The sequence below is a fragment of the Tamandua tetradactyla genome, chromosome 8, assembly GCF_023851605.1.
Source record: "Tamandua tetradactyla isolate mTamTet1 chromosome 8, mTamTet1.pri, whole genome shotgun sequence".
Taxonomy (NCBI): domain Eukaryota; kingdom Metazoa; phylum Chordata; class Mammalia; order Pilosa; family Myrmecophagidae; genus Tamandua; species Tamandua tetradactyla.
In genome coordinates this window covers 68,888,861-68,914,208 of record NC_135334.1, presented here as the reverse complement: position 1 = coordinate 68,914,208, position 25,348 = coordinate 68,888,861, and the positions used below count along the sequence as shown (strand labels likewise).

General features: G+C 35.5%; 1 protein-coding gene across 1 annotated transcript in view; it reads right to left on the bottom strand.

Annotated features, from left to right (window-relative positions):
* Positions 1-1,576: 1,576 nt before the first annotated feature.
* Positions 1,577-25,348, bottom strand: part of THAP12 (THAP domain containing 12) — a 32,844-nt gene continuing 9,072 nt past the window's right edge. The window contains exons 2-5 of the mRNA XM_077113534.1: positions 22,483-22,603; positions 18,959-19,066; positions 7,409-7,445; positions 1,577-4,502 (exon numbers count right to left, since the gene is read on the bottom strand). Of these exons, the coding sequence (XP_076969649.1) occupies positions 2,569-4,502; positions 7,409-7,445; positions 18,959-19,066; positions 22,483-22,603 (2,200 nt within the window). The 3' untranslated portion in view covers positions 1,577-2,568. The remainder of the gene's footprint in view (positions 4,503-7,408; positions 7,446-18,958; positions 19,067-22,482; positions 22,604-25,348) is intronic.

Genomic DNA, 25,348 nt, shown 5'->3' with positions numbered 1-25,348 from the left:
AGTCACTCAATCACTCAACCCCTCTCAATCACTCACACCCCAGGACCACAGTCCTGGTCTTTTCCATGCCCTCTCCTGTTGCCCAGGGGCAAACCCAGCCTATGGTACAGAATTTATTTTAAAAAATATAAATTGCACAAGTTTTCATAAATAATCTACATGACGTTGTCTTCCTTTCCTTTAATTTTGATAAATCTGTTTCAGTACTAAAGTCTATGAAGTGGATATGTGTATATATAGTATAAGTACAACTGTGGAGCTGTGGGCTAGCTCTAGTCTAGCTCTAGGCTATAAGCTCTGTGACTGAGAAAGTACACCAGGTTTCATCAGCACTTAGCCTAGAAGCCTGACATAGAGTAAGGATTCAACTATTCAACTATTACTTGTGGAATAAACAAACAGTCAATACACCTACTACTTTCTGTCTAATTTTGCAAAAGACAATGTTTCATCTGTGGCAATACTACCATTAACTCAACCTACCTTCAAAGACCAAATTTTGTGAAAATGCTCAATTTTCACTATTCTCAAATTGGAATATATACATACATTATAAAAATAATGGCCACCGTAAGAGTTTATTAACTAATGCTTGCTGTATGAATGATTTCAAATATATTATTGTAGTGGATGAAGAGAAGGCCGTATTTTGCAACTCTTCCCATCAAGAAGAGGAGTGTTACCTCCTCATCCCTTGAATCTGGGCTGGCCTCGTGACTACTTTGACCAAAGAAATGTAGTGGAAGTGACACTCTGAGAGTCCTTTAGCCCACGCTTTGAAGACACTGCCTTTATTTTCATAATAGTCTAAGGATACTATGCATAAGCCTACTATGCATTTCATCCTGGGTTTTGCATAAACCCAGGATGAAAGACCACACAAAGAGAGATCCATCTGCCCCACTCAATCTCCAGCGAGCCTTCCAACTGAATGCAACCACACAACAAAGCCCAGACGGAACTACCACAAGACTCACTCGCCCAACCCACAAAACTGTGAGAAATCTAAGTCACTAAATTTCGGGCTGTTAAGCAGCAATAAATAAATAATCTAACCCTCATGATGCATCCATAAGGTAGATTTCAAGAGTTGAGGAAACATAAACAGCTGAAGTAAATTTGCCAAGGTTACACTGCTCTTAAGTGTCCTAAGAACTAGATGCAGGTATTGAAAAGCCAGCTGTCTCCCCTTTACCGTCATCCTGCCCTCATGAACCTTTTCAGTTATTTCTGCTAAGAACAGAGGTATCTCTTACAGCACTAGCTAAAAGAGAAACTCTGTTACTCTTATAACCTGCATGAGTACCTACCACCAAGATTCAGCACAACAGCAAATGCACCCCATTCTGCTTTCTAAAGCTTAAATGATACTAACTGTACCCCAACATAAAATAATTCAATGATATCTCTGCAATTATATTCATTCATTTACATTTTAGCCAGCAACAATAACACAAACCCTGAAAATTCTAGGGGCCATATACTATATTGTAAAAAAAATCAGTTAAATAAACGGTACATTAAAATAACTCCTTAAATAAAATGTCTTTTTCTATACCCACATACAAAAAAATAAAAGCTCACCTTGAATAATTGTGACATTAATAATCAAATATTTTTTAAAAGAATATATACCACAAAAATCTGTCTCCACCAAAAACAAAGTACCCAAACTTTAAACAAAATTCACATTTTATTTAGATTGAAATAAACTGTACAAAATTGATTTTCTTCACCAAAAATAACAGCAATATTTTCTGTATTATTCCTAGATAACCCACAAAACACTTATTTTTGTAGGTTTCCCAGGTTTTGCTTATAAATCAAGGTGAGGCAGTAGATATAGTCATGGAAACAGAAGAAAAGAGACAAATCAGCTATCAGTATTCATGGCTTCTGATTCTGTCTTGACCATGAAACAGAAGTGTTCAACACATACCTGCTAAAAAGTTTATGAAGGTGTAGGCTCAACAAAGGAATGTAAACAGCAACAGCCAGATGTGGAAAAAGGCATTCAAACTTTTAACTGTAACTTGTTCCTTTAGGTTCATTTGATAAAGACAAAATCTATACTGTAATCTTTGTTTGACAAGCTTAGTTTCTCTCACTCTCTGGTAATTCCCTTAACTGTCCAATTCAGATTCTTAATAACATACTTAAAAGTCCTACTAGTCAGCTGTGAGCCTCATTTTAACATTTTACAAAATGCATTCCTTCCTTCCACATCTCCTCAAAATTTATTTCTTCAAAGTACTGATAAGTGGACTGAAACTGGATCCACAGTGATGATTAATGTTATATCTAAAATGACTTAAAGTAATTCCAGAGTGCCACTAACAAAGATCACACAAAAATGATATGTGGCACTTTCAATGCTATCTTCTGAAAGAACAGATGGGTCTTCAAAGCATGAGAGTTCAAACAGGGGCCCTTTAAATAGGTAGATTATTAATGACTAATGTATTCAATGGGAGACCTATAGGCAAAGATAGTCAGTGATTAAGCAGCTTACATACACCTCACATGTAAGATGTAAGATGTCCAAACGTAAGATGAAAATGAAGTCTTTTAAGTATTTTCAGTGGTTTCTGAATTACTTGTAGGAAGCTCTGACTTAATTGTATAGAGTTTGATGTATGTGTCCACCATCAAATCCAAATCATGTTTTATATCAAAATTTATGTTAAGCAAAGCCAAGTTACTTGACCTTTGGTCTGTCAAAGTGTTTCTCAGGTATGCTTTGAGACGCTTTCGTCCATTTTCATAGCGTTCATTCTCAACCTTCATCACAGGAAGAATACATAAGACCTTCAACAAAGCATAAACATTAGGAAAAAACTTGATGTCAGGTAGATGGAGGGCTTCATAAATGGTAGATGGAAGCTCTATATCTTTTCCTCTGTGTTTCCACTTGATTCTCCAACAATGAAGCTCGGCTGAGAGTGTGTCAGGATTGGGTAAGTCACTTCTGTACATGTCAGCATGGTGTTCCTCTGACGTATTGAATTTGAGCTGTCCCATGACAGAGGGTACCAGAGATAAACATTTAAGAGCTCTGAGGTGCTGTTCTGAAAATATATCTTTAAGTTCCTGAATAATGTGCTCCACTGTTGGAACACTTAGGGTTTCCTTATAGTAACTCTCCGAGGTTAACTGAGATTCCAAGTTAGCTTGCTGAGCTCTGCGGAATTTACCAGGGAGTTTCATGTGAATATCAAGTTTGGTTGCCAAATTTGTGGCTTCCTCAAACCAAAATTCATGATAAACTTCAATATTTTCCATCACTTCATTTAGTGAATGCAGCACTGCAGTCAAGCTGCTAGCTGCAAAGAAGACATCAGAGGTTTGCCCCTGGAGATTTTTCCCAAAGGCTCTTGTAAAAGATAGGACATTCTTAAGAACAACAATGGTAACAATGAAATCAAAATCTGTTACGGCACTACAGAGTACAAATGCTCGGCCAGCTATACAGTTATTCCACCTAATATTTGTGTCACTATTTATACCATCTAAACATAAAACAAGCGCTTGCAGGAGTTCCACTAAAATTTCAAAAGCATCATGCCTGCCTGTCCACTGAGAATGGCAAATTTCCTTCAGTTCATTACCCCTTTCTTCATTGCTCTGAAAAAGGACGGAAATTACATTATCAAGTTCTAAAAGTAGTTGCGGTGACCGATGGAAAAAAGAAGAAACTTCCTCAATTGTTCCCAATGCAACAGATACTCCCATAACAGGCACCGATTTTGCTAACCACATATTTAAGGCACAGGAAGAGCAGAGTGTGTAGACAGCTTGAGGGTATTTCTCTAGAAGCCTGGAAGCAACAACTTTCATTTTGGAAGAAAATCCACTGGACACAATGTATGCCTGTCCACGACAGTATTCCATGTTTAGTCCCCATTTCTCAGTTATTGTAGTGTGAAATTTCACAGCCAAAATTTCTGCATCTGCTTCATAAGGGAGGAAGCCCACAAATTCCTCTCTCAGATTATGAGATTCATCCACAAACCTCACCAACACAGGCAGGTGCTCTTCCCCTGCTATGTCTACCACATCATCAGTGATAATTGAAAAGAAGTGTGAGTCTCTCACTTCCCTGAGAGTTTCTTCCCGAATGCAGCTCTCACATATCTCTAGCATCTGTTTCTGCTGTGTTTTTGAACAGAACAATGTGTTAACTGCTGTTGTCTCAAAGCGCTTTCTGAGAACCTCTTCACCGGAATTTATTCGGCACTCCAGCAGTGCTTGAAAGTTATCAGGAGTAAAGAGACCTTCAGGAAGTTCATCAGCCTCATGTCCATCCAGAGGTATGTTTTGTTTTCCCATAAGAATCAAAATTTCAAATAAAGATTTTAGGTATTCTTTGTTTTCCTTCTCTTCAAGAGTTAAAGGTAAAATATCTTCATCCTGTTCTTCGCCCCCTTCTTCTGCACTTGGGTTCTGAGCACTGCTGTTGTTTGTTTCTTTATGTTTTTGTTCCTGCTCAGAAGTTTCATCAACTAGAAAACAAAGGATTAATTTTATAAACAGGCTAATGAGGAACCACACAATACAAAAAAATTTGAACTTTTCATTGATCAAACCTTTAAAATCCACAAACTCATTCATTCAGCACTACCTGGGCACCTACTGGGCCAAAGACTAGGATAGAGAGATTAAAATAAGACACTCACACTCTACTGCGGAGACAAACAGCATAGATACCTATTTTAACACTACATGTAAATGCTGTTAAGAAGGAACAACTTCTCACAAGACTTAACCACAAGGTACTTCATATATTTTACAGAATAATAACAGATGGTCCATGTCCTCAAAAAAAAAAAAAAAAAAAAAAAGGAAAGGGATTAATATTCACTGAAGCATCCAGCTAAACATTTTATATGCATCACATTACTATTCTTTAGGCAGGTGGTACCATTTGACAAATGAGGACAGTAAATAACTTGCCCAACGTAACAGATATAGTTAGAGGGTTGGAAACCAAATTCAAATTCAAGCTTGTATAGCTCCAAGGTTCATGCTGTTTCTATCAAATCATTAAGCTACATTTTTATGGGGAGAGAGGACATTGCTATATAAATGAATATAAAGTAGATTCATGTAATTTTTAAGGCTGGAATATTAGCAATCTTAGTCTAACTTTTCTTCTTTGGATGGGAAAACTAAGGCTTTGCAAGGTGAAGTGTCCTGCCCACAATTATAGAGGTCAGTGGTAGCGCAGGGACTAGAATCTAAATTTGCGAAATCATACAACTTAGAACCTAAGGTCTAGGAAAATGTCACCAAGAGTAGTGCAGTATCATCGGAGAAAAATCAGAATAAAAAAGTTGCAATTGGTAATGAGAAGGATAAGGAGTAATGGACAATGAGAGCATTTCAGTTGGCAAAAAGAACTCTAGCAAAAGGACCAAGGAAAAAGAGAGAAGCAAGATGCCTAGGTACAAAGCAAAATCTGGTCTGCCTAGTCTGTATAAACTACGCGTCTCTTCAGAGCTTATCCAGATTTCTGCAAGGCCAGGGAGCATCCTTCTCTTACTCAACCCTCAACTTAGATGGCACTGTTATTCATCAGATACTATGGAGCAGTTCTCAACGGGGGGATGATTTTGTCCCCCTAGGGACCTTTGGCAACATCCAGAGACATTTTTGGTGGATGGTGTGCTACTGGGATCTAATGGGTAGAGGGCAGGTTATTGCTAAACACCCTCTAATGCACAGTGCCTTTCCTACAACAAAGAACTATCTAGTGTAAAATGCCCATAGTGTTGAGGTTGAGAAACCCTATTATAGCGCTTTGGAATAAAGTTTTCTTTGAAGAAAGGGTCCAGTTGCTTTAAAAAGAAAAAAAAAAGTAATTTGAAAAGAATTGTGGTAGGAAATAATGGAAGAAAAGTTTTGGCCATCTTGTAGAAGGTCCTAAAGTCTACCTTAAGAAGTTTGTACCTAATTTGTCAAGGTCCACAGAGACTCTGAAAGATTAAATGCACTCTCATACAAAGTACTCTTTGTACGTGCCTGGCCTGGTTAGCATTCAGTCACAAATAGTTTTTATCCCATTTTTTCTACATTTATGAGGGAAGTCCTAAAGGGAGGACTCAGCTTGAGTCTGGGGTAAGCTATCTATAGTAAGCATGGGGATTTTCTAAAGCCAGAAAACAGGAGGTTATTCAGATGTCTGTCTCTTTCTTCCTCCCTCCCTCCTTTTTCCTCCATTGTTTCTCCAATAATAATTACTTGTTTTCATTTTTTTCTAAACTATGCTCATTTTGGAGCAGTTAAAGTATATACAATGACATTAAGCCTTTCTCTTCTTGGGCATCTTTCCATACATAAGACTAATAGGTATACAAGTGTCTCCAGTTCATTTAACTTCATCCTCACTACAACTACCTTAATTCAAGGAATCTCAACTCTTGTTCAATCTGCCCACGTCTAATTGCTCCCCCTGCCTCCAGTGTTACCTTTTCTAATTCAACACTATATGTGTAACATGAAAATCAGACCTATGACGTCATCTACTTACAAACCTCTGAGTGGTTCCCTATTGCCAAATGCTCATATCCCTGCCAGTTCTGTCTGGCCCATATGTCCCTTCCATTAGAGGTTCATTTTCTAATCTCATAAATTATAAGAAGCTCCAATAACACCAAAATGGTTGCAGTTTCCCAAACCTGGGAACCTGTTTGTTTCATGCCACTCAGCTTCTGCCTAGAATAACTTTCTCTCCTTTCTTTGCTTGCATCCATGTTTTCTCATCTATAAATGGAGAAAATAATAGTACTTACCTCAGGGTTATTGTGAGAATTAAGTGACTTATAAACACTTAAAATAAATAATGACTTGGCACACAGTTAAGTGTTCAATAAATAATCATGTTATAATAAAAGTACTAGCAGTAGTTGTAGAAGGTAAAGGAGGAGAAGGAGTAATAGTAATCACTGACAAAAATAAACACAAGCCCTCACCCTTTGACTACACACCTCAGATACCAGCACCTGTAGGAAGGCTTGGGACCATGACCCCCCACAAGGCTAAGTGCCCTCACAACATTTTTTCCTCAAATTTATCAAGGACTTCTGTACCACAGATTAAGTGGACAGAAAGTCTGTTCCTGCCCCTACTGGTGCCCTTCCTTCCCTGAACTGGGACACTCTGTCTGTGTGCCTGCCACTCCTACCACACTGAGAGCAGCTAGAGGGAGAGGGAGGAGTCACCTGTTTGAGATGTATGGCACAGTGCCACTCAGTAAGGATAAACTGAACTTAACCTCACATGACAAAGCCTACCACACACTTACATACATTCTCAAAGTGGATTTTAGACATAAAACATATTTGTCCTTACCAGGTCAAGGCCTTTTAAAAAGGCATTCAGAAGTAGAGTCATTAGCACTATCACTTACTTTTTTTCTGTTTCAGTGTCCTGATTTCATCTTCACTCTAAATGACAAAAAAGAAAGAAAAGACAAACCATCTTTAAGAAAACTGACCTCTAGTATGTTCTTATATTCAAAGTCAAAAGCAATTCTGAGGCAAATGTAATTCTTTCAAGAGCATGAATACTCTATATAGAATACATTCTTCAAACAGGCTGACAACAGGAAAACCAGAACAATAATAATTTGCTAATGACTAAGTTTATAATAAAATACTAGAGGGGAAAGAATATATCATTTACTTTATACTGAAATCATCACAACTTAAGGTAACAAGTATTTTACTGGCTAATAAAAGGTATGAAACTACACTATGGAGTAAATTATACCCTGAAGATGCAGCACAAGAGGGAGGATACTGGATTCTAGAACCTAACACAAAAGCTATGAGACATTTCTGGGAAGCAGAAGGTGATAGGTATCAGTATGGAAGAGAAATGGTAGCTTAGAATGGGAGAGAACCAAGTGCTACATACAGGGGTACACCAAGGAAGAACCTTTCAGTTGTGTCATTTTTTCTTGCTCTACAATGCTTAGATCATGGCCTACCCCATTCTATTTAGTGACAGGAAAGCAGCAATGTTAGTAACAGCTGTCAAGATTGCATAGAACTGTACAGCTGTGTTCCAGTAGCCATGTTTCTTGATGATGATTTAACAATGATATAGCTTTCACAAGGTGACTCTGTGATTGTGAAAACCTTGTGTCTGATGCTTTTATCTACCATATCAACAGACGAGTAGAACATATGGAATAAAAATAAATAATGGGGGAACAAATGTTAAAATAAATTTAGTTTGAAATGCTAGTGATAAATGAAAGCGAGGGGTAAGGGGTATGGTATGTATGATCTTTTTTTTTCTGTTATTGTTTTATTTCTCTTTCTGTTGTCTTTTTATTTCTTTTTCTGAATTGATGCAAATGTTCTAAGAAATGATCATGATGATGAATATGCAACTATGTGATGATATTGTGAATTACTGATTATATATGTAGAACGGAATGATCGTATGTTAAGAATGTGTTTCTTTCTTGTCAAATTTTTTTAAATTTAAAAATTAATAAAAAAATTTTTTTTAAAATGGAGGGGAAGAATACTCAAAGCAACTCTGAGTTACAAATTTCAAAATGAAAGGTCTCACAAAATGTTGAACAGGTTACATAAGGAAACAACTCAAAAGCAGATATAGTTCAGTAAAATTAAAAACGTCAAATATAAAGAAAAAATTCTAAAAGCTTTGAGGGAAAAAAAGGAGATCATCACTAAAAAGGATCAAGGACCAGTCTGGCATCAGACTTCAAAAGCAACAATGGATGCAAAAGAACCAGAAAGAATCAACATCACACACACTATCTTTTATGCATCACTTAATAACATATGAAATAAGAATATAAAATGGTTAAAACAAATTAATAAAGGATCTGATGGTTTCACTGGTGAATTCCACCAAAAATTTAAAGAATTAACACCAATCCTTTTCAAACTCCTCCAAAGAATTCAAGAGGAAGGAATGCTACTTATTTCATTCTATGGGGCCAGCATTACTCTGATACCAAAGCTTGGTAAACACAGCATAAGAAAAGAAATTACAGACCAATTTCCCTTATGAATATAGATGAAAAAACCTCAATAAAATAATAGCAAACCAAATAGGACTCATTACAGAAATATAAGGGTGACTCACACATGAAAATCAATGTAATATACTACATAAATAGAATGAAAGAAAAAATCCACCTGCTTATCTCAATAGATGCAGAAAAGGCATTCAATAAAAAAGCTCAGAAAATAGGAGTAGAAGGAAACTTTCTCAGTATGATAAAGGCCATTTATGAAAATCCACATCATCATATTGAACGATGAAAGACGTAAAGCTTTTTTCCCTAAGATTAGGAACGAGACAAGGGTACCTGCTTTCACCAGTGTAGTTCAATATTGTACCAGAAGTTCTTGCCAAAGCAAACAGGCAAGAAAAAGAAGTAAAAGCATCCAAACAGGAAAGAAATAAGTAAAACTATCTATTAGAGACAACATGATCTTACATACAGAAAGCCCAAAGGAATCCACAAAAAATTATTAGACTAAAAGAATTCAGTAAAGTGGCAGAGTGCAAGATCAACATACAAACAATTATGATCCTATAACATTACCAATGAACAATACGAAAAGGAAATGAAGAAAACATTTCCACCACAACGGCATCAAAAAAAACAAATTACTTAGAAATAAATTATTTTGCAATGATTTTTTTAAATGAGATATAATTATCCAAAGTGTACAATCAGTTGTTCACAGTATCATCACATAGCAGTGTACTCATCATTACAATAGAGTTTTGAACATTTTCATTACTCCAAAAATACAAATAAAAGTGAAAAAAAAGGAGGAGGGGCCAAGATGGCAGTTTAGTAATGTACGCGTTTTAGTTCGTCCTCCAGAACAACTACTAAATAACCAAAAACAGTACAGAACAGCTCCCGGAGGCACGATAGTGACTGGACACGCAGCGTACCCCAGTCTGGACCAGCTGGACCAGCTGCGAGTCTCCGGAACAGTGAGTTCGCAAGTCACGGCGCCTGGCGCCCCTCCCCCACAGGCGGCTTCCCGGAGGGAAAGGAAAGAGACTCTAACAGTAGCAGGGACTGAGTCCAACCAAACACCAATTGTGGCATTAATAAACAAATTCTGACTACTAAAAATAGGCCCCCAGCTCAGGCGAAATTGGTCAAGGCGGAGGTTGCCTATTGGGCTAACCGAAAAAGAGGAAAGGGGACGAAACAGAGGCTTTTATGGCTGTTTCTACGGAGGCTTGGCTGCCTCTGGATGCAGCGGCGGGATTACACAGGCTGCAACTGCCCCAGGAATACGCAGAAATAGGCCGCTTTCAGGGATGTCTCCACCTGAGCCTTCCCCAGGGGAGGGGTGAAGCCCAACTCTGGTGGAATTCCTCTCTCAAGGAATTCAGAACTCAGGGCTTGGCAATTTGAAGCCATTAAAGCCAGCCTACAACCTTTCCTCTGTCTCCACCATGCCCCCAGCAGGGAGAGCCTCCCAAGTTAAAGGAGCCACAACATCTTTTGCTGGTGGGACCCGGAGTCAGACAAGCACCACATATTGGGCAGGTTAAGAAAAACAGAGCCCAGAGACTTCACAGGAAAGTCTTTCAACCTGCTGGGTCTCACCCTCAGGGAAAATTGACACAGGTGACTCCTTCCCCCCGAAAGGAGACCAGTTTAGTCCGGGAAAACCCGACTGGAGTCTGTAATACCTATGTAGACCCTCCTAAGGGTGGGGAGGGAAAAGGCACCTTACAAGCAGGGCAAGAAACAAGAAAACAAGAACTGAAAAATTACCCTCTGTTAAACAAAACTTAAGCTAGAGGCCCAGAAAAAGCTGAACTGAAGGTCAAAGAACAGACAACAAACTCATCTAGCAAGAAAATCCTAGGTAAGATAAGTGAAAGCTATCTCCAGAATAAACTAATTAAGGTAATTAAATGTCCAGACACCAGCAAAAAATAACAAATCACACCAGGAAAATTGAAGATATGGCCCAGTCAAAGAAACAAAACAAAAGTTCAAATGAGATACAGGAGCTGAGACAACTAATTCTGAATATACGAACAGAAATGGAAAACCTCTTCAAAAACCATATCAATGAATTGAGGGAGGACATGAAGAAGGCAAGGAACGAACAAAAAGAAGAAATGGAAAGTCTGAAAAAACAAATCACAGAACTTATGGGAATGAAAGAGACAGTAGAAGAGATGAAAAAAACAATGGAAACCTACAATGGTAGATTTCAAGAGACAGAGGTTAGAATCAGTGAACTGGAGGATGGAACATCTGAAATCCAAAAAGAAACAAAAACTATAGGGAAAAGAATGGAAAAATATGAGCAGGGGCTCAGGGAACTGAATGATAATATGAAGTGCACAAATATACGTGTTGTGGGTGTCCCGGAAGGAGAAGAGAAGGGAAAAGGAGGAGAAAAACTAATGGAAGAAATTATCAAAGAAAATTTCCTCAACTCTTAGGAAAGACCTAAAATTACAGATCCAAGAAGTGCAAAGCACCCCAAAGAGAATAGATCCAAATAGACGTTCTCCAAGACACTTACTAGTTAGAATGTCAGAGGTCAAAGAGAAAGAGAGGATCTTAAAAGCAGCAAGAGAAAAACAATCCATCACATACAAGGGAAACCCAGTAAGACTATGTGTAGATTTCTCAGCAGAAACCATGGAGGCGAGAAGACAGTGGGATGATATATTTAAATTAATGAAAGAGAAAAACTGCCAATGACGAATTCTATATCCAGCAAAACTGTCCTTCAAAAATGAGAGAGAAATTAAAACATTTTCAGACAAAAAGTCACTGAGAGAATTTGTGACCAAGAGACCAGCTCTGCAAGAAATACTAAAGGGAGCACTAGAGACAGATATGAAAAGACAGAAGAGAGAGGTGTGGAGAAGAGTGTAGAAAGAAGGAAAATTAGATATGATACATAAAATACAAAAGGCAAAATGGTAGAGGAAAATATTATCCAAACAGTAATAACACTAAATGTTAATGGACTGAACTCTCCAATCAAAAGACAGACTGGCAGAATGGATTAAAAAACAGGATTCTTTTATATGCTGTCTAGAGGAAACACATCTTAGACCCAAAGATAAACATAGGTTGATAGTGAAAAGTTGAGAAAAGATATTTCATGCAAATAACAACCAGAAAAGAGCAGGAGTAGCTATACTAATATCCAACAAATTAGACTTCAAATGGAAAACAGTTAAAAGAGACAAAGAAGGATAGTATCTACTAATAAAAGGAACAATTCAACAAGAAGACGTAACAATCATAAATATTTATGCACCGAACCAGAATGCCCCAAAATACGTGAGGCATACACTGCAAATACTGAAAAGGGAAATAGACACATCTACCATAATAGTTGGAGACTTCAATTCACCACTCTCATCAATGGACAGAACATCTAGACAGAGGATCAATAAAGAAACAGAGAATTTGAATATTACAATAAATGAGCTAGACTTAACAGACATTTATAGGACATTACACCCCACAACAGCAGGATACACCTTTTTGTCAAGTGCTCATGGATCATTCTCAAAGATAGAACATATGTTGGGTCATAAAGCAAGTCTCAACAAATTTAAAAAGATTGAAATCATACACAACACTTTCTCAGATCATAAAGGAATGAAGTTGGAAATCAATAATAGGCAGAGTGCCAGAAAATTCACAAATATGTGGAGGCTCAACAACACACTCTTAAACAACGAGTGGGTCAAGGAAGAAATTACAAGAGAAATTAGTAAATATCTCGAGGTGAATGAAAATGAAAACACAACATATCAAAACTTATGGGACACAGCAAAGGCAGTGCTAAGAGGGAAATTTATTGCCCTAAATGCCTATATCAGAAAAGAAGAAAGGGCAAAATTCAGGAATTAACTGCCCACTTGGAAGAACTGGAGAAAGAACAGCAAACTAACCCCAAAGCAAGCAAAAGGAAAGAAAAAGATTAGAGCAGAAATAAATGAAATTGAAAACATGAAAACAATAGAGAAAATCATTAAGACCTGAAGTTGGTTCTATGAGAAAATCAATAAGATTGGTGGACCCTTAGCAAGACTGACAAAAAGAAGAAGAGAGAGGACGCAAATAAGTAAGATCAGAAATGGAAGAGGAGATATAATCACTGACCTCAAAGAAATAAAGGAGGTAATAACAGGATACTATGAACAACTTTATGCTAATAAATACAACAATGTAGATGAAATGGACAATTTCCTAGAAAGGCATGAACAATTAACTTTGATTCAAGAAGAAATAGATGACCTCAACAAACCAATCACAAGTAAAGAAATTGAATCAGTCATTCAAAAGCTTCCTAAAAAGAAAAGTCCAGGACCAGATGGCTTCACATGTGAATTCTACCAAACATTCCAGAAAGAATTAGTACCAACTCTGCTCAAACTCTTCAAAAAAATCGAAGTGGAGGGAAAGCTACCTAACTCATTCTATGAAGCCAACATCACCCTCATACCAAAACCAGGCAAAGATTTTACAAAAAAAGAAAACTACAGGCCAATCTCTCTAATGAATATAGATGCAAAAATCCTCAACAAAATTCTAGCAAATCGAATCCAACAACACATTAAAAGAATTAGACATCATGACCAAGTAGGATTCATCCCAGGTATGCAAGGATGGTTCAACATAAGAAAATCAATTAATGTAATACACCATATCAACAAACCAAAGCAGAAAAATCACATGATCATCTCAATTGATGCAGAGAAGGCATTTGACAAGATTCAACATCCTTTCCTGTTGAAAACACTTCAAAGGATAGGAATACAAGGGAACTTCCTTAAAATGATAGAGGGAATATATGAAAAACCCACAGCTAATATCATCCTCAATGGGGAAAAATTGAAAACTTTCCCCCTAAGATCAGGAACAAGACAAGGATGTCCACTATCACCACTATTATTCAACATTGTGTTGGAAGTTCTAGCCAGAGCAATTAGGCAAGAAAAAGAAATACAAGGCATCAAAATTGGAAAGGAAGAAGTAAAACTGTCACTGTTTGCAGACGATATGATACTATACGTCGAAAACCCAGAAAAACCACAACCAAACTACTAGAGCTAATAAATGAGTACAGCAAAGTAGCAGGTTACAAGATCAACATTCAAAAATCTGGAGCATTTCTATACACTAGCAATGAACAAGCTGAGGGAGAAATCAAGAAACGAATTCCATTTACAATTGCAACTAAAAGAATAAAATACTTAGGAATAAATTTAACTAAAGAGACAAAAGACCTATACAAAGAAAACTACAAAAAACTGTTAAAAGAAATCACAGAAGACCTAAATAGATGGAAGGGCATACCGTGTTCATGGATTATGTATGAGTTTTTATCTTTTTTCTTTTTCTGGAGTGATGCAAATGTTCTAAAAAATGATCCTGATGATGAATACACAAATATGTGATGATATTGTGAGCCACTGATTATACACCATGTATGGACCATATGTATGTGAAGATTTGTCAATAAAAATATTAAAAAAAACAGACAAAAAACTCCTACAATTCAACAACAAAAAGACAAACAACCCAATTAAAAAATGGGCAAAACACCCCAAAGAACACTGAGGGCAATATATAAGATTCTACAAAGGTTCCATGCATTAGAGTAACTTTCCAGAAACCTACAGCCTCCAGATGGGTCCCTGGACCAGTTAAGTCCTGAAACCGAGAGGGCCCAACCTCTCCAGAACATCAGCTAGTTCCATCTCCCTATCCCATATTGTTGAAAGCCCTTTCCAACATGAAAAAGTTAGAATGGACATAGTCCAAATGCCTCAAAAGAGAAGGAGAAAGATCAAAAGTGATGGTGGAGTTATACAGAGAAGGTTGGGTTTACCAAAAGAGGATGAGTGCTGAATCATTATATTAATATTTCTTTTAGACTTAGAGCAGCTAGAAGTAAAAATCTAAAATTGTGGAACTGTAACCCATAACAAATTCTAAAATTGCTCTACAACTAATTGTCATGATGTGCTTTGAAATTTATTGCTTTTTTGTATATATGTTATTTTTCACACAAAAAAGGTCAACTGTGATGATAAAAAAATACTTATTCCTTCTAGACTCCTATATTCTGGAGCAGCTAGAAGGAAAAATCTTGAGAGGATGGTATCGTGGCCCATAACAAAGCCTGGGATCTTGTTGAAGAGTGCTCTGAAAACTATTGCTTTTTTCTTTGCTTTGTATATATGTTATATCATACAACAAAAAAAAAAAGTTTTAAAAAAAAGGGCAAAGGACTTATATAGATTTTTCTTCAAAGAAGATATACAAATGGACAATAAACACATGAAAAGATGTTCAACATCATCAGCCATCTGGAAAATGCAAATTAAAACTACTATATGATACCAATCACCTACAAAGATGGCTAAAATTAAAACAAACAGAAAATAGCAAGTGTTGGAGAGGATGCAGAAAACTTCACCAATTCACTGTTGGTGGTGATGTAAAATGGTGCAATCACTGTGGAAAGCCATATGGCGAGTCCTTAAAAAGCTAAATATAGACTTAGCATCTACAGGGCAATCCCACTTTTAAGTACGTACCCAGCGAGAGTGAAAATAGGGCCACACACAGATACTTGTACACTAATGTTTATAGAATGATTATTCTCAATAGCTAAAAGCTGGAAACAACCCAAGTGCCCATCAATAAATGATCGTATAAATAAAATACAGTACATGCACACATTTGCCCAAAAGAAAAAATGAAGTTACAAGACATGCTGCTACATGGAAGAACCCTGAAAACATTATACTCAGTGACATAAATAAGACACATAAGGGTAAAAATTGTCTATCACTTAAGAGAGATGATAAGATGAGAAGTTCCTGGGGATGGAGATGTGCAAAGGGAGGGGGAATGGTGAGTCTGTACAAGTAAAAAAAGAAATAAATAAACCCATTTCTGGAAATGAGAAACAAAAATAACCACACATTAAATAAATAAGGGAAATTACAAAATACTTAGAGCTGAACACTGAAAGCACTACACATCTAAACTTGGGGGATACAGCTGAAATGAGATTTAGAGAGACATTTATAGGTGTGAATACACATAAAAATGAGTTAAACATTCAAGAAGCTAGGAAAGGAGCCAAAAATGTAAATCCCTTAAGTCAAGGGAAAAAAACAATAAATAGCTCACAAATATAGCCATCATTGACAAAACTAAATATTGGTTCTGTGAAAAGACTCAAAGTAATTTTAGGAACAGAAGAGTCACTAACATTTGAAAATCCCAGGTGAAGTTCATAAACTTCTGTAAACCTAAAATACAAGAGATACAAATACTGTCTACCTTATATAAGTTTTCTTGAAAAATTCAGAAAAAATAAAGAATCTATCCAACTCATTTTATGAGGCTAGTAGAACCTTGATATCCTAACTCAATAAGAAGAGAACATGAAAAAAATATTATAGGGCAAATTTATTTATAATTATAAATGCAAAATCTGAATTATTATCAACTGAGTACAATATTGCATGAAAGTAAGTAGACAGATATTTTTGCTATCAGCTAGTGTTCACTGCAGAGATGCAAAAGTAGTTCAACATCAGAAAATCTATTAATGTAATTTACCTCATTAAAGAGTGAAAAAAGAAATTTTGAACTTTTCTACTGAATGGATACAATAAAAGCATCTGCCAAATTGAAAATATCTCTGAATACCAACTAGAAGGGAAATTCCCTTATTTTGATAAAAGTTAACTAACAATACCAATAGCAAACATCATACTTAATGGAACAAGGCAAATGTGCCAGCTGTAACATTACTGGGGCTGTTCAACAAATAGTAAGGATCCTGACTAAAAATAAGACAGACAACAAAAACACTGAAATTATTTGGACTGGAAGAAGAGAATTTGTCCTCACATGTAGATGACACCATTAGCCACACAGAAACCTCAAGAAACTAATAGGATTAATTTTTTATAAGTTCTTCAAAATCACAATCAGAATATATAACCTATATCAACAAAAGACAAATGTAATCTATACCAACAAAAACCAAAATTACCAGGAAATAATCTAAGGAAAATGTACATGTTCTCTATATTAAAGAACAGAAATAAAAACCCTGAAAATTTTTCAATTTTTTTACTTTCTATGCTCCTAAAATTACCTAGCAGTGTTTTCAGAGAACCAGTATTTAGTTTTGTCAATGACTACGGGTACTTATTAGCTATTTTACTGTTTCCTCCTATTTACAGATAGGACAAATTAATATTATAAAGAAGTCAATTCAAAGCAATTACAATGAAGATCTAAACAGCATTTCCAGAGAATTTGAGAAAACAATTCTCAAATTCATATGGAGGACTAAAAAGGTCCACAAATAGCCAAGACAATTTTGAAAAAGAGTTAAGAAGTCACCCTATTTGAAAATAAGATATATGATAAAGCCATAATAATGAAAACAGGGTGGTACAGCTGCTAACAAATAAAAGTTAACAAATGACGTCTATACGTCAGCTTGGCATATGACAGAGATAGACTCTTATATCAGTGGAGGAAAGAATGGATTACTAGACAGACCACGTTGGAAAAACCGATTCTCTATAAGTAGAAAAATAATGTCAGGTCCCTACTGGATACCATACACAAAATTCCAAATGTATCAAAGACCTAACTATGAAAGGTAAAAATGGAAGAAAATGAGGAAAATTAGATAAATGTTCTCCTAAAAAAAGCACATGGTAAGCTGACTGAAATGAAATACACTAAAATGGATACCAACAGGGAGGAGAGGAATAGAAATAGTAATAGTAGAGGAAAGAGGGGGAAAAAACAAAAAAAGGTCTTGATGGTGGCAATGATGACAAAAAGCTATGAACTGAGGAGTCTGAGTAATTTAATTTTATATATCTAGGTTCAACAAAAAAACAGTTAAGTTTCAGTCATCAGACTTCAATTGCCATTCCAACAATCTATTATAAATAAGAAACTAAACTGACTGGAGGCATCAAGAATGTAATGTATTTGTATTCTGCATATATATATTTCTAATTCAGCCTCCCAGCTACTTTATTAATTCTGTCCTTCCACAAGCCCACCAAACCTGTAACAGGCACAAAAGTCCACCAAATGATCTACCCTCTTGTATGCTCTATAGCAATACTTTCCTCCTTTGTCTGCTATTTATGGTACTTTTACTAATTTATTGGGAAGCATCAAGGCATCAAGAAAAGAATATTGGACTGGGACCCAGAAGACCTAGGAACTAGTCTAAACTCTACTAGTGATTCACTATGAGACCTGGTCAAATTATTTTTCCTTTTTGAGTCCCAGATTCATCTTCTGAATAAAATTTAGGTACTGAATTTCAAAATGAAATTATCCAAATACTAATGATCATAATGTTTGTCATTTCAGTTTCAGTCATCAGACCTGAAGGATATCAAAGAAATATAAATACATGTATAAAGAGGCTATATTGAGAGGTTGAAAACCTTTTTCTAAACCCTGTCAGTACTCAGTAGTGATAGAATACTTCTCTCTAAAACTATTCCCATGTCTCTCAATTTTTATACTTTTTCTTTCTTTATCCTTTTGTGCTGATTTCTGGAAGCATACCTTAGCTACATTTTCCTAACTACAGAAGAAAAGGGAGCATTTTTTTCCCTAGGAAGGGAAGAAGCTCTTTGTACCAACAGCAACTTTGGCCCCAGTCAATGAATATCAACTGGCTAATCTAAGGGAGATTTTCCAATTTAAATACTAAAACAAACTAGCAATTTTATATCCAGGCTATTTTAATAACAACAACACTCTCAGAATGCTACCTTTGCAATTTTATATTTCAAGAGAATAATGGCTCAATTTTAATATAAATGCATCTATATTTGATTTCATAGTATTACTGGAGGAAGGGGCTGGAACAAATAGACATACCAATTCTTTTATTCGTTTTCTGTGTCTACTATGTGGATTGTTCAAATGACTGGTAAGATCAAATATTGTTGGTATAGCATTATCTCGAAGAACTGTCCTATAAGGACTCTGAAAAAGAAAAGCATGTTAGTGATTCAGAAATTCCTTAAGAATGTATTATGCATTAATCAAATTCCATATTAATGATTTCCCCAGCAATCCTTCAACCCCAGCTCTAAAACACAGAGACTTACAGAATTTGATATTGTCAATTCAGGTCCACCAATTATTTCTAACTCTTTCTGCATTTGCCATTCTAGCAATCTACTATAAATTAAGGAACTAAACTGACTGGAGACATAAAAAATATAATGTATTTGTATTCTGCATATATTTCTAATTCAGCCTCCCAGCTACTTTATTAATTCTGTCCTTCCACAAGCCCACCAAACCTGTAACAGGCACAAAAGTTCACCAATTGATCTACCCTCTTGCATGTTCTATAGCAATACTTTCCTCCTTTGTCTGCTATTTATGGTACTTTTACTAATTTATTGGGAAGCATCAAGGCACCAAGAAAAGAATATTGGACTGGGACCCAGAAGACCTAGGAACTAGTCTAAACTCTACTAGTGATTCACTATGAGACCTGGTCAAATTATTTTCCCTTTTTGAGCCCCAGATTCATCTTCTGAATAAAATTCAGGTACTGAATTTCAAAATGAAATTATCCAAATACTAATGATCATAATGTTCGTCATTTCAAGCATTATACCACCTTCCATATTTTGCTACAACCCAGTCCCTTATTCAGTAACACTGTTTTAAGCAATAAAAGCCAAAAAAACAATGATTCGATGACCAAGTTAAATTTTAACACATTATCACAAAACTTCTAAAATAAAAATTGATTTATGGGTCACCTGAAATATCTCCCATACTACAAGTGATATACATAACTACACTTCTGCAAATACTAAACCAGGTATTTCAAAATTCTCTTCTAGTTCTAATGATCTTATTACTAAAGAATGATCATTCTCTACACTAACCTCTGTTAACCTAATCCAACCTGTCTAAGATGCATACTTGGTTGTTTGTTTTCCACAGCCAGCCCAGAGGAAGTCAAGTAAGAAAAGGGAGAAAAAATAGTTGGATAACTATTCCTATATTCCCCAGTTAGTCCAAAGAAACGTCTTTAATTTCTTCATTGATAAAGACCATGCACACTTCATTTAAGACTTTCCTAGAAGCAGTGATTGCTTCAAATTCAACTATTAAAGTGTATTCAAAGAATGTACTAAACAATATCTCTTATTTTTTTTCACCTGGAGAAAGGAGGCTGGGAAGACAAGAAGGAAAATATTTATTTATAAATAAAATACATTATTTGGGATTTTATACAAGGAGTTATTAAACATTCATTTTGGGAAGATTTTCTATTTAGATTCAGTATTTTTTAGTTCACAGTTTCCTGTCTCTTAGAAAAAACAAAGAAGAAAATCTGGTTTCTTAATTATACTCAGATTCTAGTGCTAGGCCAATAATCTTAAATCTACTGGGGAGTTTGAAACAGGGTTTGATCAGGAACACATTCATTGAAGGGGGCAAAAATTAATATCCAAAGCTTCCAATCTTTCCCACTGTGCAAACACCTCAAAAATAAGCAAGCACACACCACACACACAGTCAACTCTTGATATCTTACCAACTATTAAATAAGGAATGGAGAGATAAAACATTGAACTGAATCTTAAAAATTCAAAGCAAATTAACTTGTACTTGCAAACAGAGCTCAAGGATATTAAGACAAAAAACAGAATATATGAATGAAAAGCATGTGACTTTTTATAAATCTTTATAAGTACACATCTCAAAAAAAGGCTATCTTCAATTCATATGTACGATAGTTTTTACTCAGTATCAAGAGTTAATCTTTAATTGCTGAATTAGGTACTGAGTATACAGCAATGCTCTTATTCTAGCATCGAAGATAATAAAACACTTGGTTGTGGTTCAACTAGTCATAAATGTTTACTGGGATCTTAAATGCCAAACTAATGAAGCCAAACCACTTAAACACTGGATATAGAATTCAAATAATCCAACTTTTCAATAGCAGTAGCTTCTTCTACATGTATGGAAAGAATATTTGCTTGCATTTAGATTAATTTATTCAAAATATTGAAGAATTATTTCAGAATTTAAAAGTAAAAATAGGTCATCTTTCTATTCTACGTGATTAAACAAGAATACAAGTGTGAACAGTTTTTAAATTTCTCTTATTAATCTGGCTGGAATTACCTAATTAAGAGACCATATTTATTACTAATGTTAAAAATGCATGTGGCTTGTGCATTTAAAATAATAATTTGGGATATTTTTACTTAATGTCAAGAACATAAAAGTAGCTTGCCTTTTAATCATTTGAAAATTTTATTTTGGTTGATCATTACCCTCTTAACAAAGCAAGGTAAAAATATCCCTCAAATATTCGTGATTAAACTGTTGAACCGGAATTGGCTCACCTCCCAATGACTTCACAAGTATCTGCTTCAATTAATTTTGAGAAATAAAATAACCCAATCATTCTTTAGTTTTCTGATGCCTCTGCAAAATGTATCTGAAAAAAATATCAAAATAAATTGCTGCATAACATATATAGTGTACCATCTACAAATTAGTTTATGTCTATACCAATATCTGAGATGATACATTAGTTATACGTAAACAAGAATATATAATTTGCTTACAAAACTGGGTTCCTAAGTAGTCATTAAAATGTTTCAAGTCTGTTTCTTTTCAATGGAATCTGCCCTATCTGTGCCTTTTATGAATCACAGCAATAACAGAATTAAAGAGGGTTAAAAATATTAGATCTCAGAAATTATATGATCTAATCTCATTAGGAACTTGGGCCCAAAGAGGGGAAGTGACTTGACCAAACTCACACAGTTAACAGTAGTTAGGCTGAGAGACCCAGGTCTTGTTGTGAAATTGCAAATTATTGGTGGAAATGCTTTTTCATATTACTTGCATGGTTTATTTCCTGCTCTGGTATCTAGCCTATAAAAATTAAGAATTGGTTCTAACTATATACAAAACATGAGAACAAGATCTCCATTTCTAGATGAAAATTTCACTCACAAAAAAGCTCTAGAAAAACTACTCCAAATAAAAACACCAAATTTATCTTAAGTAAACATATACTTTAACAATAATTTCAAATTTTCTAGAGTTACACAAGTTTAAAAATGGTTACCTCTGGTAAGTAGAAAAGGGAACAGGAACAGGAGGTAAAAAACAAAATCAGGTTTTAAGAACAAAACAGATACTATTCAGCTCAAATCTGTCTTCATCTTTAAAAAAAAATGTGGTGGATTATTGGGATGCTTCCAACATCAATATGTAAGTATTTTCATTTCCAACCAGACAGTGAGTGAATGAGAGAGAGAAAAAAAGAGAGAGAGAGAAAAAGAGAGAGAGAGAGAGAGAGAGAGAGAGAGAGAGAACAACAACAAAAACCAATTCCTGCTATTACTTACAGTTCTACAGATCATAGAGGTCTCAAAGTGTTTGGCACATAACCGATAATGTTTATTTAGCTGATCGGGTGTTTTATCTTCCAAGTCTGCTCTCCTACAATTCTCCACCCACTTCTGGCATCTATAAATAAAGCCAAAACAGAATCATGGAATATGAAATCAACACTGATATTTCAATATTCAGTTTTAAGGCAAATATATATTTGAGCAACAGAATCCCTCTACCCCAAAAACAAAACATAATTTGGAAAAATTTATTAATCACAAACTGAGATTTGGGAGAGACCTGAGAAATCATCTAATGCAATCCTTTAATTATAGACAAGGTTAAGGAGCAGCTTGCTCAGGGTCATGTACTAACCCAGTGGCAAAATGAGGACGTAAACCTAGGTCTTCCAAATCCCAGGACATCCAAGCATCACAGAATCCTCAATTATCAGCAGTACAAGCAAAAACGCTACATAACCATAGGATCAATGGCCTAAAATCCCTATCAGTATTTTGTTTGCCTAAACAAACAAATAAAACAACACTGTCATTGTAGAAAACTAGCAAGTATCTATTACCTGTTCTATAAATAACTATGAGTTTCTTATGGAAGGATGAAGGCTGTATTCATTGGCCTTATTATGAACATGATTTATTATCTACAATAATATGCACAGATCAGATTACAAGTTCCATGAATGCAGTGACTGTTTATTAATCTAACACATAGTAAGTATTAAAGATAGCGAACAAGATAAATTCCATGCCCTCTTGGTACTTAAATATGTGCAGGAAAACAAATAATAATAATAATAATAGATAATGCTTACTTAACACTTACTATGAGCCAGGCACTCTTCCAAGCCCTTTCCATAGGTGGGTATACTATTATAATAGCCCTTTTGCAGATGTTAAGTACTTTACTAAAGGTCACAACCAGATCTTTCCTTCACTCCTCAAGTCTCTAAGAATAAAATTTCTGCCATGGATAAACAGTGTTACAAACTTGAAAATATATTCATTTTATAATTACCTCATAGTACTTTTTCTATGTATTAATATTACTGTCCACCCTCCATACATACATACCCTAACACCTGATTCCCTCTACTCTAAATATGTAAAACCATGATGAAATGTTATGATTTCCAAACTTAAACTAAAACCACATCCAAACCATATAGCATTTCATTCAACCAAGTATTACTGCACCACAGTAATAACGCATAAAATACACACACTATAATCATATTTTACATATGTTTTAATGCCTAAGTACTTATAAAAACTGCCTCATTATAAAATAACTTGCCATACTGCTGCAGTTAAGTTGGTCTTTAATTCTGGAGACATTCCACACAGATCATTACTATCTATATTATCTGTGAACTAAACTAAAGCAGCTTTCTGATATCATTAACAACTCAGACTCAAACAACCAAGAACAGAGAGCCCAACTCTTAAACTATACCTTTGTATTCCATATGAAATACGGAAGTAGGAATAAATCTAATGAAAAGTGTGATGGCCTCTATTTAAAAAATAAAAATAGAGACAAACAAATGGGGAAATATACAAGTTCATAGATCAAGACACTGAATTCTAAATATATCAATTCTCCCCAAACTGATTTACTAATTCAATACAATTGCAATCCCAACAAATTCATGTACGTGTGTGTGTGCGCGCGCGTGTGAGTGTGCTAGGTGGGGGTAGGGGGTCAAGGAGATGACAAGACGATTCTGAAACTTTTTTAATGGAAATTCAAAGGACCAAGAATAGCCAAGCCAACTGGGGGGGGGGGGGGCGACAGGGAGGAAACTTGGAAGAATTATACTACCAGGTATTAAGACTTATTATATTACTCATTAAGACAGTGTAATCTTGGCAGGACAGAATAATTGAACAAAATAGAGAACTATGGATATTTAAGACAAAGTAGCATTGAATAACAACAGTGAAGATGGATTTTTTTTCAATAGTTATGGGTCAGCTGGATATACATATGAAAAAAATGAATCTTGACCCCTACCATCACACCATACACAAAAAATGAACTCCAAGTGAACTGTAGTGCTAAATAAAAAGAGTAAAACAGAAAAGCTTCTAAAAGATAATGCAGCCAGTAGATGGAAACAATCCAAGTGCCCATCAACAGACAAGTGGAAAAACAAAATGTGGTATATACATATGATGGAATATTATGCAGCAATTAGACAAAATGATGTCCTGAAGCATATGACAACATGGACAGACCTTGAGGACATAATGCTGAGTGAAATAAGCCAGACACGAAAAGATAGATACTGCATTATTTCGCTATTATGACCTTGGTAAAGGCAAACTCAAAGGTTTAGAATACAGAATACAAGGGACCTAGAGATTACACGGAAGCTAGAGATGGGTAAACGGTTAGCTAGAGATGGGTAAACGGTTAGCTAATGAGGCTGAACTTAAATGTAAGGGAATGGATAGAAGTGAAGGCAGCTCATTAGTGGTTCTACAGGTAATGCTGCCATATTGAACATGATTGAAAAGGGTTGTATAGAGCCTTGTATTCCACTGATTAACATTACAAATATAGATAAGTTCTTTCATGAACTATTTCAAAGGTATGAATCTTGTACAGAGTGAATAATAGAGCAGTATGGGGGAAAACTGCTACTGCATGCTATGGGCTATGTTTAACAGGAAGACATCAATAGTACCACAGCAATATCAGGAGTAAATAATTAGGGGGGAGGGGAAGGACAAGAGTTAAAGGGAGGTTTGGATTTTCTACCTGGTGAGGGTGTGTTTATGGGTTATATTTCTCTTGAGAGCAATGAAAATTGTCTAATATAGAGAGTGTTGATGATTATACCACTAAGTGAGGATA